Genomic DNA, 20003 nt, shown 5'->3' on the forward strand with positions numbered 1-20003 from the left:
GCTCTGCGGTGAGAATCTATCAAAACATATTGATCCTGGAACAAGGGAATTGGGTATGGCATGCGGGGCGCCTTTGTTTCTGAAAAGTGTTAGCTTCACAGACACTGTACTGACAGCATTAATATATTAGATGGTGGCTGTTGAGAATGCAGCCTGCTGAGGCTCAGACTGCACCCGCCAGATACTCCAGATGCGCCCTTTTATTTATTTTTTTCCCCTACTCTACTCCAGTCCCAAAACAATGGCACTAAGCAGCGCTGCGTACTTTTGACGAGTGTTTTTAATTAGGCTCATTCTCCAGATTTAATGGAGAAGCGTTAAGTGAGTCACTCAGCGAGGAGTCAACTCTGCTGTTTAGTCTGATGAGCACTTTGACTGTCGCTCTGAGTTAAATACTGAACTGACTTTAAAATATTGTAGTAATGATGCGCACAATTTTTTTGTGTTTAACTCCACTTAAAAAAATCTGCTCCAAATCTATTCCCGTCTCATAGTTTGTTGAAAACGACATGTTCTGGGTGATTCAGGGATTTCTTTGGTGTCTACTTTCATTGGAGGTAAGAACTTTCTGATCAACTGAGATCTTCAGCACAATATACTGAAATAATTTATTAGGGTTTCGAGACAATGGTTGAAAATGAAAGGAAAATTGTTTCTAGGTCAAGATTGTCACATACTGTATATCCTTTAGTTTTTAAGAGGTAGCTTGGAGCTTGGAAGTCAAACATGTAGATCTCAATTGGTTAACTTTACCCAGGAGTAATGTTTGAATAATTTAATCATTTCAGTTTTATTCCAATGTAAAAATGAATACACACACACGTTCAACGTTTTAGGAGCTTTGTATGGGAATTGGGATAAACAGAGAGTCAGTCAACATGTTTGATTAACCCAGATTGCATTGTGCTGGTGAAGGCCACGTGGGACGACATAAGCAGTCAACCCAGGTTCTTGCTGTGGTTTTCTGTATGTTCAATTTCAAACCCCGAGTGGAGGAAGCATGTAAGGACCATGGATGGACAGACGGGTGGATAGATGGATGGAAGGATGGAGGGTTGGATGGATGAAGTGATAGCTGCACGGACGGATAGACAGATGGATTCAATTCAAAACCTATCTCTGTTTGGTGATGAGGTATGGCTCACCTGAGGACCCATGTGGTACCCTGGGTGGCCCAGCTGGCTCTGCTCTGAGGGGCTGCTACTGGCATCCGAATGGACAGAACCTTCTCGGACACCTGGACAAAGGGAGGGGGGGGGGGGTTATCTGCATCTTCATCTTCTGGCAACACATAGTTATTAGAATTCAAATACAAAGAAATAAACATCACAACACAAAAATACCAACAGAAAAAGAGAACATTGTGTGATGAGGCAACCAACAAAAAGAGGGAGAGTTAGATGAGAATGGAGGGAGATGGAAGAGAGAGAGAGAGAGAGAGAGAGAGAGAGAGTGGTAGAAAGACTTAAAAAGAGGTTCGGAGAAACCGAAAAAAGCAAAAAAAAGCAAAAGATAGAAACGGGAGGAGGGGAGACACTAACTCCTACGTCAACAGCGTTCAGAGCAGATAAACTCAAGTGCTCCTACGCGCTGATATTCCAACACGCAGACTCATCCAGAGCGGACGAAGAGGTGGAGGAGGAGGAGTGGTGGAGTGTGTGGTGGGGGTGAGTTTGTGTTTAAGTGCTCTATCAATAACCGCTGCAGCGCTGAATAAATTACCACCAGCCGGCCAAGAGGCTCATTGACGGGGGATGATGCATTCTGGCGGGTCCCTGATGGCCCAAATTACCGCTGAGAGACTGAGCTCAACCACCATCGCCGGGGCAGCATTATACAGCAATCTACATCACTGAGTGTTACTCATCTAGACCCCACGCCCGGAGCCATGACACACAATTAAACCTGTTTGCTGTGAGCGTCGAGCAGAGCGGCGCAGACAGCGACACGGTAATGAGCCCGACGATGGCTTCAGGGCAAAACTAAGGAACGCTGCGTGTTTGATATCATAATATTCATAATCATTTTCTGTCAGGACAGTTCGGCAGCGCAGCGAGGGCTGTGTTTGAGGAGTGTTAAAGGGATGATTCCAACGTTTGATTCGGCCATTATCTGCACGGAGACTGTGGGGCACTTCACAAGTACACGCACACTCAGAATCTGATGGAAGTGAATGTTTTTGTGTTCTTTTGTTATGGTGGTTTGCAAAATGGGGGTGCACAGGGGGGCATGGGGGGGGGGGGCAGCACAAGGGGAAGCATTTTGAAAAGTAATACAATTTAAAAATAAATTTATTTTGAAGTAAATACCATACAGAAAGCTTGTGTGTGGCAATTCAAATTAAAAAGGTTGAGGATGTAATAATTTTACAAAGGTACATTTTCTCTCAAGTTTCTTGTGTTTTTTAGTACAAATATTCCATATAGTCAATACATCTTGTAAATGTATTTATATTTTTAGTATCACCACTTGCTGAAAAAGTCAGGCAAGACAATTGGATGGAAAAGCACCTTCAAGTCAAAGTCAATACACTAGACCGGCACTATATTTTATCCATTTGCTCTATTTCTTTAGTCACCTAGAGTGCCACGCCTCCTTTTCAGTCTTAGTCTCTAAATGTCCACAAAGGCCAAATTCAAATTCCACCATATTATGAGACCAGAATAAAAAAAATGCATTTTTGTCAAAATTTCTTAATGGTATACCATGGATTGTAAAACATTTTATATATTAATTTGCAGATCGAAATCTTTCATGTGGGTGTTTTAGGGAAGTGTTGTTTATTGTGTTATAAAAATCATGGTCTGAGTATGTAATGCAATATATGATATACAGTATCTGTCTGTATTTAGCCATCTATCTGAATGTATATAAAGAAAATATATTGAAAAAATATCACCCTTCACAAAACATCATAACTATCATTACTGTTTCATCTGTTACACTCGGAATTCGGAAATTAATAAAGGAAACTGAGTCTGACAGCATTTGAAGGCCAGACCTGGTCAAAAACACACATTGATGTGAATATGAAAAATGTAATTACATTTCTTACTGAGAAGTTAAATTTGTGATGAATAAAACACCACGGCCTTTCAACATATAAAGTGTTTGCATGGTGTAACGAGCGAGGACTATGTATGTTTCCACAGCCAGCAAAAGTAAGAGAAATATTTTTTTGTCGTTCACACAGAAAAGTTTTCTGTAGATCTCTGAAAGCGTTATTCAAACGATGCTTTTAAATAGCCTCGCCACCAAGATCTCATTGCCTGTCATGTGCACCGACGGACTACGGCTTATTTCCCCCGCCGCCAAATAAAATCATTTCATCTTTACATAAAATCCAAATAATTGGTGAATGGCGTGACCTACCAAATGAACCTTAAGCATTTGATGGCTGATTTGAAAAGAGCCCAAAGGGGAAGCCTGGTTTTTCCGAGCTGGTCCCTACCTCTGTCTGGCTGGGCCTCCGTCTCCACAAAGGCCCAGGTCCTCGTGCTTATCAACCTCACAAGCAGGAGGTATTATGACAGCCCGCTCTCTTTTCACCGATTATTTCACCCATTATGAAGCGCAGACAGCCCCCACCCCACCCCCACGGCCTCAGCCCCCTCAAATAAGGTTGGTCAGAACATGGACCACAGGCTTTGACTTCACCATAGTTGATATTTAATAAAATGCAGCATAAAGATATGACCTTTATTTTTCTAAACGTGACCACATTTTCAATCCAGGCTAAAACTCTTTGACTTTGAGAATACGACTTTGTAGCTGATTCACTGCAACCGTACTTCAGTCAAATTTTCCTCATATTAATTCATTTAAGCATTCACGTGCCACGTTATCTTTATCATCCATCTATTTTTGGTGTATTTTTACAACAATCTGTTTTTTATTAGAAGTAACACGGTATCTGGGTGACATTCATCTAAATACAGCATGTTAATAACATAACAGTAGCACTCTAAATGCCTCTAAAGAGGGCATTTCTCCACTTGAGCTTGTATTAAAATTTAACAGCAATAATTTTACAATCAATTAACTAAATTGAAACCCTCCAATAATAGTAAGGGTGGTTACAAACCGCTAAAAAGCCATTTATGAGAAATCAGAACATTGCATGTGAATGCAGTTAAAAACGAGTGTATTCCGTTGTAGAAGGATGGAGGTAGATGACGGGATGTGCTTTTCATTGCATCATCACAGAATAACTTTGAAAGCTTGCAAATATCTGTAACCTTAACGCGTTTTGCGCCGGTGAAGAATCAATCATAAATAAATACACATGCACATCCAACTCCCCAAAGGATTTGTGTAAATTCCTTTAACTGAATTAAGCAGCTGAAAGGAGAAATATCTCAGGAGTCAGTTTTCATTCTGCTTTTATTACTCAAGTCTTTTACTTAATTTCTCCATCTTCTCCCGCCTATAAAAATAATAAAAAAAAGATATATCCCCCTCTATTCAATGTGAATGTTTCTTAAGTGGATTTCCTGCGGCAGATTAACACCGCGCGAGGCATCAAGGTTTTACTGGAGAGGAGGCCGCGCGATGCTGTGATTAAATACAGGTCACACGACGGATGAAAAGGGAATGAATGGACCAGGCGATGTGTGGACGGATGAAAGGGAGACGGGCCAGAGAACAGGTGAGACGCATTCCGTCAAGCGGCTCCTTTCACAATCACCTGTGCACTTTAAGTGCCGCTCCGCCCGGGACAGAACGCCGTCACTCTCAGAGGGGCTAAACACTTCTTCTTCTTCACGCTCTTAAACAAATTATCTGTTTAGTGTGTTTTGATGGTCTGGCAATCAAATGTAAAATGAGCTCCATCTGGACAACACTAATGTATTTGTTTTAATTCTTCGGGCTGGGTGTTGGGCAGGATCTGACAAATTCACTTTGGTTTTGATACAAAGGGTCCCAATTGGATTAGTTGGATCTAATCCAGTTGATATATTGACATTTTATACCTGATGAGAATTGATAGCAGCTTTTCAGTTTGCCACCTGAGGATGATTTCACGGAGCGAATTCAGTCCAATACAGAATTCAAATATTTCATTTAATTTGTGACTAGGGTGGTATTTCATTGAAGCGGAAAATAGCTGCATAGCTTCCAAACAAAGTATTGATATTAAATTTTCTAACCGATTCAGATTCTGAATTTACACAATGGAATCGACTTGAACGGGAGTATCGATTATTTTTTTTAACCCAGCCCTGTTAATTCTATCAACGACAGCTTTTACATTTAGCGCAAAAAAGTAATGACTCCTATGACAGAGCCCAGTGTGCGATTTGCAGCGACTTATGGCGGGGGTGATATTGCCGATATCCACCACAAAACAAATTCTTTCTCATCGATCGCCAAAGTGGCCTCTGCAGAGCTACTTTCAATGCCACAGAAGTCAGAGGCACTTTCTAAGGGTGGGTGGGGGACAAAGCAATATTTATTTGACATCATTCAGCCTGCCCTAATGCAGAGCGCCCCAAGGACTGTACCACAAAACAATTAGCCCGGATTTCATAAAGCAATCAGCATGCCACCCTCTCTAATGCAAGCGCTTCATACACTGACAGACTGAATAAAATGGGTGTTATTGAAGGCTTTGTGTTCATGTTAGCTTTCGCCTCAGTGCATTTATGAATCAATTTCTGCCCATAAAAGAAGCGTTAACACTTAAGCTATTTTAGTGGAAATGCATTATGTAAGTTGTCAAATGTGGGAGAGCGGCCTGGTAACGATTCAGCCTTTTCAGAATCAACATCCAAGCCCCCGTTTTATAATGGTTCTTTTCAAATCGCCCGGCTGAGTGCATCTGTTTTGCTATTTAGATGGTGTCAATCATTTCCCCATGACATACAATACATATGAAATGACTGGCCATGTCGGCAAGGTTATAATAATGCTTTGAGACTCTATGCGCTCTATCTTTTTATTAAAACAGCTATAATTAAAATATAGCAAGTAGTGCTTGTATCGCAAGTAATATCAGAAAAATAAAGTCAGAAAAAAAAAGTTTGGTTGACACAAAACAATAATCTTTGAGGTGATGAGTACAGATGGCGAGTTAAATCGTACACAAAGGTGTAATTCCATCAATACACAACCAACTGTCCAGGATTGTTAGGCCATTGATTTTACTAAGGCCACTCGGAAACGTGACGGGCCATCAGGGCTGTCACAGCCTTGACAGAGAGAGACAGAGAGAGAGAGAGAGAGAGAGAGAGAGAGAGAGAGAGAGAGACAGGGAGAGAGAGAGAGAGAGACAGGGAGAGACAGGGAGAGAGAGAGAGAGAGAGAGACAGAGAGACAGAGAGAGACAGAGAGAGAGAGAGAGACAGAGAGACAGAGAGAGAGAGAGACAGAGAGACAGAGAGAGAGAGAGAGAGCGAGAGAGACAGAGAGAGAGAGAGAGACAGAGAGACAGAGAGAGAGAGAGAGACAGAGAGACAGAGAGAGAGAGAGAGAGAGAGAGAGAGAGAGAGAGAGAGACAGGGAGAGAGAGAGAGAGAGACAGGGAGAGAGAGAGAGAGAGAGAGACAGAGAGAGATTTTTTTTGATTTTTAAAGCATCTTTATTTTAACATTTTCTCTAGTTCACAGTTACAGACAATACAACAAACACACTTGGTTCACTAACAGAGTCCTACACGTTAAAAACAGACTGGAAGCACAGGTCGTCCTCCACCAGGGAACAGATGGCGTCGTTAAAACACCACAGCTTGATGAAGACGTCCAGACTCTTCATCAGTCTGTGAAAGTTAAAATCAATCAAGACTCTGGCCCTGACCAACGCTACAAACACTCTTCCTAAAACACTCTCCTTTCCCCTCAGTTTGTTCCTCCTCGTGAGGTAGATGGCCATCTTCGCTTCCCCTACTAGAAAATTAAGCAGTCGCCATTTCTCTGCGTTGGCCCTGTAGTATCCGGCCCCAAAAATAAAACAGTTTCTGGACCACTCCTCCTTGAAGAGCTTAAAACTTTCTTTTAAAAGACTAAAAAGCTCTAAAAGTCTGTCGCACTCTGCAAAACAGTGAAACACGGACTCTGGCAGTTTGCAGAAAGGACATTCATTTGCGACCGTGGGATTAAAAACAGAAACAAAGCTGTTGACAGCTATGGCTCCATGTAGGACCCTCCATTGGAGGTCCCCCGTCCTTTTCTTGGAGGGAGCTTTGTAAAAACTCCTCCAACACGGCTCCTCCTGTCCCCCCATCTGGAGCCGTCCCCTCCAGACAGTGTCCTGCCGCCCCTCCAGTCCCTTCCTATTTAAAACAACCACACACTCTTTGTAAAAAGCCTTCCCGCTGGCTGTGTGCAGGTCCAGTTCTGCATAACGTGCCCTGTGCAGCAGCTTCCCGGAGGACCCCTCCAGGTTGGGGGTCAGGGTCATCTCCGGGAAGGGATCCTCCGAGTTTGGCTCCTCCGCGCCTTCGCCGTACTCCTTCAGCAGGGCCAGCTCCTCCTCCGTGAGCGTCTCCCTCCACCTCTTGAGCACCAGGTGTACGATCCTGGTGGACCTCACCCCCAGCCGCTCCGCCATGGCCTCGCCGTCCTGCAGGTCGCTCCCCGCCGCCGCCACCACCTGCCTCAGGGTCAGGACCCCCGCCTCCCTCAGGATGCTCCTCAGTCCTGGAGTGGCCCCGTCCTGCACATCCAGCCTGGCTCCTCCGATCACCGGCTCCTCCAGGAGCCAGTGGAGGGAATCTGCGGCCTCCCTTTTCCTGTTCTTAAATAACCCCCATGCTTTAAAAAGCTCCTGATAAAAACGGGGTAAGCCCGACTTGTTTAGAAGACTCGTGTCCATTAAAAACAACGAGCGGTCAAGTCCCATCCTCCCAGTCCTCTTTAAGACCAAGCCCGCCACGTCCTTCCAAACGTTAAAGTACCCCGTTAACAACTTCTGCACAAACTGTAACCTAAAAGTTGCCACTCTGCTTTTGATGTCCACCACACCGTGCCCCCCTTCCTCTTTAGGCAGAAAGACCCTTTCCTTCCTGACCCAGTGGAAATTCCGCCCCCAAAAGAAGTCTATCAGCTCGGCCTGTATCTTCCTAACTAGCAGGTCTGGTGGTTGGACACAGGCCACTCTGTGCCACAGCTGTGAGGCCACCAGGTTGTTAATAATGAGCGTCCTGCCCCTATAGGACAGCTGTGGCAGTGCCCACCTCCATTTTCTTAGCTTGCCCTGTATCTTTCCTAGCAGTCCTTCCCAATTCTTCCCCACCACACTTTCGCTCCCTAAAAACACTCCCAGATACTTAAACCCATCCCTTCGCCACCGTAAGCCTCCTGGCAGTTTTAAAAGTCCCCCCCTCCATCCGCCCACAGCCAGCGCTTCGCTTTTGCCCCAGTTGACTCTCGCTGCTGATAGCAGCCCAAAGTCCCTGACGATCCCCTCCAGTTTGCTGATTTCGTCCTGTTTCTTTATTAAGACAATGACGTCGTCCGCATAGGCTGATAGAATGTGGCTTCTCTCGAGACCGTTTAGAAACACACCCTCGATGTTCGTCCTTAATTGACACAGCAATGGTTCTATGGCCAGAGAGTACAACATCCCTGAGAGGGGGCAGCCCTGTCTCACCCCTCTACGCACTTTAAAAGGGCCGCTCAGCCCTCCATTAATCTTCAGTATACTCTCGATGTCCTGGTACAAAACCTGGATCATGGCTACCAGACCAGGGCTGAGGCCAAAAGCCTCCAGAGTTTTCCAGAGGTAAGGGTGCTCAACCCGGTCAAACGCCTTTTCCTGGTCTAGCGAAATGAGCCCAGTTTCAATGCCCAGAGAACTAGAGACGTCCAAAATATCCCGAATTAGGGACACATTGTCCAGAATGGACCTACCAGGCACACAGTAAGTTTGGTCCTGATGGACTACCAGGTCCATCACCTCCCTCAGCCTGTTGGCCAGTGCCCTCGACAGGATTTTATAGTCCGTGCACAGAAGGGACACAGGACGCCAGTTCTTGATCTCCTGCAGGTCTCCTTTCTTGGGTAGGAGGGTGATGACTGCCCTCCTGCAGCTGACTGGCAATAACTTATCTTTAAAAACTTCATTAAAAACCATTAAAAGGTCCTCCCGTAACTCCTCCCAGAACTCTTTGTAAAACTCTGCAGGAATCCCGTCGATGCCAGGGGCCTTACCCCCCTTCATGCTCTGCAGGGCCGTGGAAAGATCCTGCAGGGTCAGAGGTTCCCCCAGCACCGCACTGACATCTTCCGGGACCCTGGGCAAATTCCCACAAAAGGAGTAAAACAGTTCTTTTTGCTCCTCGTACTCACTTCTGTACAGCTCTGTGTAAAAGTCCACGGCTCTCGTCCGGATCTCCTCCGGCCTCCTGAGCTCCTGTCCTGTGTCTGATCTCAGGGCGTGGATAAACCTGCTCTGCCCGTTGCTCTTCTCCAGGCTAAAAAAGAAACTAGATGGTGCGTCCATCAGTGCTGCGCTCTGGAAGCGAGAGCGGACCAGCGCCCCCTGCGCCTTGGTGCCTAGTAGGTCTGCAAGAGCAGCTCTTTTAGACTTGAGGTCCTTAATGTGATCTCGATTCCCGATTGGTTCCACTACACCCTGTAACTCCACAATGTCAGTCTCCAGATCCCTCATAGATCTGGTGATGTCCCGTGTGACATTGAGAGTATACTGCCGACAGAGCTGCTCTATCTCCCTCTTCCCATAGTCCCACCACAGTCTTAAGGAAATAAAATCCTGCTTTCTGTCTCTAAAACCTTCCCAAAAAAACCTAAAAGCATCTTTAAAGTTGGAGTCACATAGTAGGGTGGTGTTAAAATGCCAATATGCGCTTTTGGGCTTTACATTGGCGATAAAAACACGGCAAACAACCAGGGAGTGATCGGTAAAACCAACAGGCACCATTCTACATTCCTTAAAAATGTTAAAATGGTGCTTAAAACAGTAAAACCGGTCTAGTCTGGCCAACGATAAAGAGGTGCCTCTGCAGTGCACCCAGGTGTACTGTCTTTCATCCCCGTTGGTTCTCCTCCACACGTCCGTTAGCTCGTTCTCGCTTGAGAGCAGCCTCATCGCGTTCTGCGATGCTCTGTGAGGCTCACAGTGGTTCCTGTCTAACAGGTCGTTCTCGGTGCAGTTAAAGTCACCTCCTAGAAACAAAAACTCCCCAGTACGAGCTTTGCTTAAAACCCCATTTAAAACTTGCAAAAAAATGACTCTGTGTGGTCCTGTGGTGGGAGCGTACACATTTATAAAGACAAACTTATGATGCTCAAATGCTGCCCTCACCACCATCAGTCTGCCCTCCACCACCTCCTCCACCTCAAAGGATGCTGGGGCAAAGCTCTTAGAAAAGAGAAGAGCCACCCCACCGCTGGTGGTGCTCTTGTGGCTTAGCACCACCTCCCCCCCCCACTCCCTCTTCCAGTCAGCCTCATTGCCAGAGTCACTGTGGGTCTCCTGCACCAACAGCACATCCAGCCTCTTCTGCTCCATCAGCTCATACAGCAGAGACCTCTTAGCTGCGTCTCTGGCCCCATTCGCGTTCAGCGTGCTGATGTTAAAGTCACTCATTGCAACGGAAAAGGGAAACAGCCCGAACAGCAGCGCCCACCTCCACCTCCTCCCCATCCTCTCCGTTGTTCAGCTCCTTCCTGATCTTCTGCACTATTTTCTTTAACCTGTACACCTCCTGGTCCGTGAACCCTCCTCTTCCCTTACTCCTCATCTGTTGCTGGGCCGCGTTCGCCAGCAACTCCTTGTCTGAGAAAAAATCCTCCACCTTAATCCCTTTCACATTCTTCGTCCTGTGCAGAAACGCTTTTATTTTGCCCACACTGTAGCTTTTTTTGCCCTTTTTCTTCTTTACACCGAGAAAGACCTGCCCCTCACTGTCTGCAGCAGAGTCCTCCTCCATCCAGGACTCTGACTCCGAGCCTCCCTGCTCCACCTCCTGACTTGCCTTCCCCTGGCTTGCTGTCCCTCTCTTCGCCTGAGAGTCTCCTGCCATTTTGTTGGACTTTCTTTTGAGCCGGGGGACTCTCAACCGATCGTCCTCATCCCCCATCTCAAAGTCACTTCCTTCCAGTGCCTCCTCCTCCCTAGCTACGTCACCTGCACTCCTTTGACTTTGTTCCGTAGCTTCCTTTCCCTCACCAGTCCCCTCCTGTCCCCCCGCACCCACCTGCCTGTCTTCCGGACCCTCCTCCTTCCCCTCCTGTCCTCCCGCCCTTACCTGCCTTCTTTCCAGACCCTCGCCTGCCTCCCCCCGTGTCTCCACGCTCACCTGGCTGCGCTGTCTACCTCCACCCGTTCCCTCCTGCGGCTCCACATTCCCCTCCCCCCCCTCCTTTTTTTTCCCCTGCCCCTCGCCTGCCCCCTCCTGTGCCCCCACCTTCACCTGTTTCTTCTCCTTTCCTTTCCGCCCTCCACCTGTCTCCCCCTGTGCCCCCACCTCCACCTGTCTTTCCCCTGCCTCCATTTGGCCCTCACCTGCCTCTCCCTGTGCCCCCACCTTCACCTGCTTTTCCCCTCCTTCCTTCTGGCCCTCCCCCGCCTCCTCCTGTGCCCCCTTCTTTGCCTGTTTTCCCCCCTCCTGACCCCCCCCTGCTCCCTCCTGTGCCCCCACCTTCGCCTGCTTTTCCCCTTTCTGACCCTCACCTGCCCCCTCCTGTGCTCCCTCCTTGTCCTGTCCACCCTTCTGCCCCTCACCTGTCTCGCCGCCTGCCTTCTTACCTGGACATGCCCTGACCTGGTGTCCCTCCCCACCGCACCCAAAGCACTTGGTGGTGTCAGTGTTGACAAACACCACGTAGTCAAACTCATCCGCCCTGATTTTAAAAGCTACGTTTAGCTCCGCATCCCTGTTGTTCAACACCATCAGGACGTGTCTCCTGTGCGACACCACATGCTTGAGCAGCGGCGACTTGCACCCCGACGGGACTTTTTTAACTGGCGACACCACCTTCCCGTGCCTCGCCAGTTCCTTAGTGAGGGTCTCATCTTTAATAAACGGCGGAACATTCGCCAAATTCACCCTCCTCGCCGGTGTGGAGAGAGGCAGGACGGGAACAAACATTTTGTTCACCGTAACGCCGCTCGCCACCACCGCGTTCACCTTGTCTACGCCATCCAGGAAAATGACCACCGCGCTGTTCATCCGCGCTGCGGACACAACGCTGCTGTAGCCGACAGCCTTCCCCACCGCCAGGCTGCAGTCCTCCACCGAGACCGAGGAAGACACGGGCAACTTAATGCCGTGCTTCCTCGTTAGCTTGGTGAGGTCCGACATGGCCGCGGACCCGCACCACCACCACCACCACTACCACCACCACCCCCCACCCGCTGTGCGCACACCCTACAACCAACAAAAAACTAAACCCGTCACCAACAAATAATTATAAACATGCAATTGATAGAAAAAGTTAGAGAGAAAACCACTCACTCTACCAAACGCTCACACGCTCCGCTCGCTCACACCTCCAATCACTCAGAGAGAGAGAGGGAGACAGAGAGAGAGAGAGAGAGCGAGAGAGACAGAGAGAGAGAGAGAGACAGAGAGACAGAGAGAGAGAGAGAGACAGAGAGACAGAGAGAGAGAGAGAGAGACAGAGAGACAGAGAGAGGGAGAGAGAGATAGAAAGCTTGTTTTTGGGAGTCTGATCAAGTAGACATGGCACAACTCCACCTTATCTTCCTAAACAGAGACAAACTCTGAAATCTAGAGTATCTGCCGATCGGATACCCATCCGAATTCTTTTGTATACCCTAACTCTCCTTCTCTTTTTCCATTTTTCTTCTCGGCGGCTGTAGCGTGAATAGATCTGTGTATTATTTTAGGTGTATTATTATTTAGGTGTATTATTTTAAGTGCTTTACCCAGTTTGTTGTATTAAAGTTTCCAGTGCCGCGCCTGATACACCCGCTAGACAAAAGATGCGCTCGGCTGTTTTACTTTCCTCCGCCTTTAGCGTCAAGTGTTGCAACACGACTGACCAAGGCACTTCCAGGACATTTCAGGCTGGAATCGTTTGAAGATCGGATCCAATTCTTCGTCTTTTCCTCTCCCCGACACCGGGTATTGGATCGGTGCCACCTCTACAGTAAAGTTTTACGGTTACATTTTCGACACGTAACTTACAAGTGCCGACCGGATGGAGAACTGCACCAGAGACAGAGGATCCCCCGTGATTTGGCTCTGGGCTTCATTACTCCCACTAAAGCCCTCAACAGTATCACAGGGCATAATCTGCTGCCAATATCCCCGGGTGCTCTTAGCTGGATGGCTCCCACTGGAGGAGGCAGCGAGGAATACTCTGTTTAGAGGCCGAGGCAGAGAGCCTGTTCTGGATAGGTCAATAGTGTTTCAGGGGTAGAAACTCACCAGAGACTGGCTGTTGAGTGGCTGGATGTAATACTATTAGCTGTATTATGGCTGCTGCTGTTGCTTGGAGAGCTGTCATTTACTTAATTAAGTGGCCAGCGCAGGGCAGGAGGGGCGAAAGGCCACGGCAGTCTCTCCGGGCCCCAGCATTAAACACTGATTTAAGGGCACGGACCTCGCAGGCGAAAAATATCTATCTCATTCATTATTCCGGCAATAAGTGGAATTATGGGGGAGCCGTGGACCTGGCCAAACAGAAAGGATTTTACACTTCAGCAGCTCTCCGGCTGTTTGCGAAGAGATTATCGAGCCGCTCTCAGGAACCAGAGGATGCAGGGAATGTTCTGAGATGGAAATTATGTGTTTGGAGATGTATCCAAAAAGAAAAAACACAGAATAAAAGCTGGGAGGTTTGAAATACGAGAGAGTGTATAAGAGTATAACAGGGTTTACTGGGGCTGGTATTAGGCAAGATCTCACAATTCCATTTCTATTCTATTATTTTATACATGATGAGAATTGGTACCACCTTTCAGTGAATAAAAGATGTGCGCCACAAAAATATTTAATGGAACAAATCCAGAAATGTAATATTCCAATTAATCTTTGACTATGGCGGTATAAATCCCATAATAATTTCAATATTAAAATTTGCAAATTGATTCCGAAATGTATACAATAGAATTGAGTATGGATTTTTTTTTTAGATCCAGCCCTATCATTTACGAAGTGTTGAGAACTGGTATGGAAATGACGCTCGGGTGGTGGGGGGCTCTCACCTGCCTCCACCTGGAGAGCAGAGAGTCGGACGGAAGCATGAGGGGAGGCAGAGGGGGGTAAATTGGCGAGGAGAGGCAATGCCCCTTTCAAAGGTCAAGAAGGAGAGAGGGTGTGATGAAGAGAGGGAGAGGCGAGGGGGAGTCAGCGTCCCTCCTGGGGGGGGGGGGGGGGGGGGTTCGGGACACTTTGCACATGACCACAGCTGCTGTGGCGAGTTCTCCTCCTCATTCCCCGAGCAATGTCAACCTGATTAGCTGAGGGCTGGAAAAGGCGAATACAATCCAAATTATTCCTCATCCTTTTATGGCCGTCAGCAGGGGCGGGGGTGGTGGTGGGATCAGGCCTGGCTTTAGAGGGCCCTAAGCCTTTTAGAGGAGGCCTGCCTCACGACTGCTCCTGCTCTTAAATTACTTAAATTATATTTGTGGTAAATGGGATTCTGCAGCTTGCCCCCCTACATGGCTGTTCTGGAGGAGGCCCGGATCTCCACACCCCAGATAAAGCTTCCTCTACAGCATCTATTGTTTCGGAGTATGTTAAACAAAAGGCTGCCGTGACTTAATGTGTAAAAAAAAAAAAAAAAAAAAAAAAAAAAAAAAAAAAGGCATCTGTGGTTTCTAAGAATTGTCGAAAGTTCCTGATGTGCCAGGTGAGATGAAGTTAAATAAAATCTCTAGTTTTGACTTCAGCCTTTTAAGTTGGGGGGGGGGGGTTTAAGTTGCCATGTGTGATGCGGCGCGGTAAGAATGGGGCTTTTTTGTTTCGTTCAATTGGGAGGATAAATACGTCGAAAATAAAAACACACTGTTTTTATTTGTTGTCTTTGGAGAAATGGTGAACAGGGACGCCAGCGGATCGCTTTCGTTTATGCGTCGGGCTTGCCCTGCAACACGGGGCGATCACAATGATGGTAGGTTGTGGGTTGTAGGGGCGCCCCCTAGTGGTCCTGGCCCTAAAAAAACGCATAGTGTGGTTATGCCAGCGGCCGTCCCTGTATGTATGTGTGTGTGGTTTGACTCAAAATTTAAATGGGAAAAGCTGTTTGAGTGGAAAATATTCAAATGTGAATTCAAATTTGAAAATGAAAATGCAATACAAACAATGTAACCTGATTTTCCATTTACGCAAGCAGGATTTAAAGTCCCTGTTCAGTCATTTTTTTCTAAACACATTATACATAAGTTAGTAAGTAATTAATGAAAACATGTGAAAGACTGAACGATGTTGTTTTGAATTGTTGCGTTCAACCGTTAAAACTTTTTCTCACCATTTTTGTGGTCCGCTTTTCTTGGGCGGGGCTAAATCATGACTCAGTGACGTGGGTCATACTTGGCGTGGCCCCTCCCCTAACACTATATAAACACCAGCGTCTCAGAACAGAGGGAACTGCCTTTTTTTTTTTTCCACGATTTTGAAACCTAATTTTATACACTATTTTTATACTATTTTTTTAATGATTCAAATTTGGCTGGGTGGTAAATAACACATTTTTTCTGTGGTGTGACAAACTCAGAACACATACAGTATTTATTTTTGCTTTACAGGGACTTTAAGTCACAATTCAAATGAAAATGCAATTTTCGACCAATTTGAAAATGAAAATGATAACAGCATTTGACTGCAATAAACGAAACAGCGCCGCCAGTCTATTGCATTTACATTTAATGTCACCACGCTGTTTTGGTGTCAAAAGGAATAAAAATGCAATGGGTCAGTCCTCTCGGTCAGTGCGTGATGGTTAAGTCTGTAGCGCTTCTCCGGGTCACTGAACCAGGAAGTGACGTCCTAGCTGAAGATCCGCCTTGATGAGAGGACTGACAAGTTGCATTTTCATTTTCCTTTTGACACCAAAAGAGCGTGGTGACATGTTAATGTAAACGCAATAGACTGGAGGCGCCGTTTCCCTTATTGCATGTGAATATAGTCCACTGTACAGCAAGTCTTGAAAATGAAAATGAAAGCTCAAATGCTGTTTACATTTGAATTTAATTGTGACTTAAATCTTGCGTGCACAAATGGAAAATCAGGATACATTGTTGATATTGCATATTAATTTCTAATTTTGATTAACATTTGAACATTTTCCATTGTATAGGACTTTAAAAAATTGAATGTAAAACAGCTTTTCAATTTTCATTTTAATATGGTCATAGAATGCCAATACGAGTATGTGAAACTGTAAAGGCCAATTGGATGATTGCATTTTCATTAAAATTTTTACTCAAGTAACACATAGATATGTGGAAAATTATAATGCTATTGTGGATTTACATTTTCAACTTTACATTATCATTTTAATATAGTTATCGGCTTACATCAAATAGTTAGTAATTTTATAATTACTAACTATAGTTACTAAATAGTAACCTTAGTGGTGACCTTAATCACTTTAGCATCTGAAGTGAATGACAAGTATTTGCCGAACAAATTCAGTCGAATGTAAAAGTTTATGAAGTTAAATATTTCAATTCATTTGTGCGATTTAATGGAAAACTGTTTCATAACTTCCAAACAAAGTGTCCGCCTATTCAGAAATTGAAACACAACAATTGAATCATATCGGACAATCGTTTTTGTTTTCATTTTAACCCAGCCCTATTCTTTAATATCTGACACATTTTAAAATGGCTCTTGGTTTGCACATTGTTGTTTTTGGGATAGTCGGCGACACCGACAGCCTAATTCCGCCCGTTCTCTTGCACCAGTATCTGTATCGGAGCCTCCCTGCTTTTAAGACCCAAGTCCATCAGCCTGCGTTCTGTTGGTCCAAGCGAGAGTAATGGTGGGACATTTAGAGGTAGCCAGTGGGACGTGAGGCGGGGGCTCCCATGCGGTGTGCGGGGGGGCCAGACAGCCACATGTCAGGCCCCACACATCAGCCCGGGACCCCCCAGGCGATCTGGCACTAAAGCTGCGTATGTCCCACTTTCTGCCCCTATCTACCCTTCAAAACCCCTCTCTCCCCACTGACTCCATTCTTCTGTCATCGCCATGGAACTACAATGGATCACACCAGCCAGGCACTCGGCGATACCGGGGGGATTTATTATCACCATGATAGCAAACATTTCTACACAATATCCACATGTATCCTAATGATTTAAAGACCCATGTTTTTATTTTTATTTTTACATTGACAAAAAATTACATATCACTATACAGTATTTCTGGGGGGATAAGATATTCACACAGAATGATTAATATTTTAGTAATGTGGATATCAAGACAAATAAGGTAGAGGCATTATACCAACTAGAATAGTCTACAAAGTAAAAAAAATTGCATAACTTTACTGTAATGTAGCCTTCAAGACAACAATGAACTAATATTGCGATTTTAAGGCCAAAATCCCAGACAATATTTCTCATATGACGATATGGATATTATAATGATATATTGCCCAGCCCTAATACATCCAGTATGGTAATTCAAAGTATCATATTGTGGGACATAATTTCATTTGGATTCATTTACTGTAGAAGACATCATTTCTTAACGATACAACACCACTTGGAGGATGAACAATGCCAATGAATAATACTAAATTATGGCCCAGCCATACGACGAGTGATACAGTGTAGGGCTGATATATTATTATAATATTGATATCATGATATGAGATTAGATTTCATCTGGGGTTTTGGTTATGGTAATAAAATAATTACGGTGATGAAGTTAAATGTTGTCTTTAAGGAGCATTACAGTAAAGACTGTGTCAAAACTTCTTAAACTGTTCTAATCAATGGTCAGAATTTCCACATTACTTGATGATTGTTTCTCAAATATTTCACATGTGTAAATATTATCATATGAAAGCACCAATATTTGTCTCCAAAATATTGTCAAATTATCGATATTGAGGTATTCCATTAAGAAATATAGGGATATTTGATTTTTGTCAATATTGCCCAGACCTAAGACAATGTATGCAGAAGAGAAATTTGGGTCCATGTCATCAAAACTTAAATAGTTATTGAAGGAAAAAAAAAAAGAATAAAAATGAAAGATACCCACCCTCGCGCCTGTATATACACAAACAGCCGAACATGCAACACACTGCCCTGTGAAACCTGCACAGCGTGTACGGTGAAGCGGCAGGATATAGTTCTGCTTTGAAGGCCGCAACTGTATTCCATAGAAAGCAGCCATCACACTGTTATCCCACATCTGCCATATACTGTATAAAGGACACCACAAAAAAAACCATAATAACTTCTCCATGGTGTGAATCTCCACTGCCCTCCTTCCCCCCCATCTCTCACACACACACACACACACACACACACACACACACACACACACACACACACACACACACACACACACACACACACACACACACACACACACACACACACACACACTCCCCTGCATCCCCCTTCCCCTCCTTCTCATCCCTCATCCCCCACTTCCCCCGCTTCAATCTTTGGTTTCAAAGGAGGCGAAGCATCCAGGAGGACAGGAGGTTACGCATTAGTACTGGTCATTGCTCAAAGAGCGAGAGTTATAAATAATAAAAGTCCACTGAAGGACACGGGGGCCTCTGCGATACGCGGATGGTTCACGCCACGCGAGTCAAAGACGAGATTGTAAATTTATACTCCCCGAAAAAAAAAAAGACCTGACCCTTTTTCAGCTTCAATTATGTTTCAACAACGTCGAGCAGCCTCTGCGCCAGGAGATGTGAAGCCTCCTCCGTCTGCTAAACATGAAAGGCTTGTTGATATTGCGTACGGAGCTGGCGCCGTACAATATACACCTTTTTTCTCTTTTCGGGGGAAATGATTTCCAAAAAAATAAAAAATAAAATTGAAAAAAAGTGATTGAGCGATGAAAATGCGGTTACTGGTATTCAAATTATTTCCCCGACGGTGCCACAGCTACAAGTCCTGCCCTTTTCCTTTGTTGTAGGTTCCGCTAAAGGCAAAAAACGCCAAAATTTAATACAAAAGATTACAGTGAGTTGTTCAGCCTTCCTCCAAGTGCATCTTGCTCAAAGTCAAATCTGCACATCGAGTAGAAGCAGCAGCTGTAGTTTGGACTCCTGTTGTCCAGTGGTGGAGTAAAAAAGTACTTTACAAAATTACTGTACTCTGCATACTGTAGAATTTTTTAATTATCTGTATTCACTTCAGTATATTCAACTTCCACTCCAGTTTATCTATCTGTACTATACTTTTTACTCTACATTTTTAACACACTTCAGGCCCATTACTTTCGTTATATTCATATAGTCTATCAAAATCATGAACTACATCCATCAAACTGTTGATTAAGTTTTGCTCATCACCAATAGTATTGTATTGTTAATTGTAATCAGCATCTGCATGAGCGTCATCTGCAGAAACAAATGGCACAAATCACGACTGAACTTTGTGCCGTATTATGGGCTCTGCTGTATCAGGGCACTGGATATGGCGAATACTTCTACTTGTAATACTTTGAGGACATTTAAGAGAAAGTACTTATATACTTGCTATTTAGGTCAAAATGTCAATGCAGTACTTTTACTTTTATTATTTTGTGTCAGGGTATTTGTACTTTTACTGAAGTAAAAGCTCTGAGTACTACTTCCAAGAAAAGCTCTTCCTCCTGCTCTCCGTGTCACGGAGCGGAGGCTGCCCGGGAGCAGCCGGAGGCTCTGCAGGCGCTGTGGTCACATTAGTCGATGTATTACACCTGCTTTATAGCCACGCATTAGGCCTGTTTTCAGGTTGGGGCAGGCAGCTGAAATCCCCCATAATGAGATCCAACTCCTCGGGGGGGGCCGGCTCTTCTTTATCTGGTCTTATTTACTCAGCGGGCTCCATTCAGCACGGGGCGCATGCCACTTTATTACTTAACCCCAGCGCACAACATTAGGAGC

General features: G+C 45.2%; 1 protein-coding gene across 1 annotated transcript in view; it reads right to left on the reverse strand.

The window, feature by feature from the left end:
• pou6f2 (POU class 6 homeobox 2) overlaps window positions 1–20003 on the reverse strand; it is a gene marked incomplete at both ends in the record, with an annotated part of 96061 nt that overhangs the window by 71130 nt on the left and 4928 nt on the right. The window contains one exon of the mRNA XM_080020486.1: window positions 1146–1237. Within this exon, the coding sequence (XP_079876612.1) occupies window positions 1146–1237 (92 nt within the window). The remainder of the gene's footprint in view (window positions 1–1145; window positions 1238–20003) is intronic.

This window comes from Zeus faber (genome assembly GCF_960531495.2).
Source record: "Zeus faber genome assembly, chromosome: 19".
In the NCBI taxonomy this organism is placed as follows: Eukaryota; Metazoa; Chordata; class Actinopteri; order Zeiformes; family Zeidae; genus Zeus; species Zeus faber.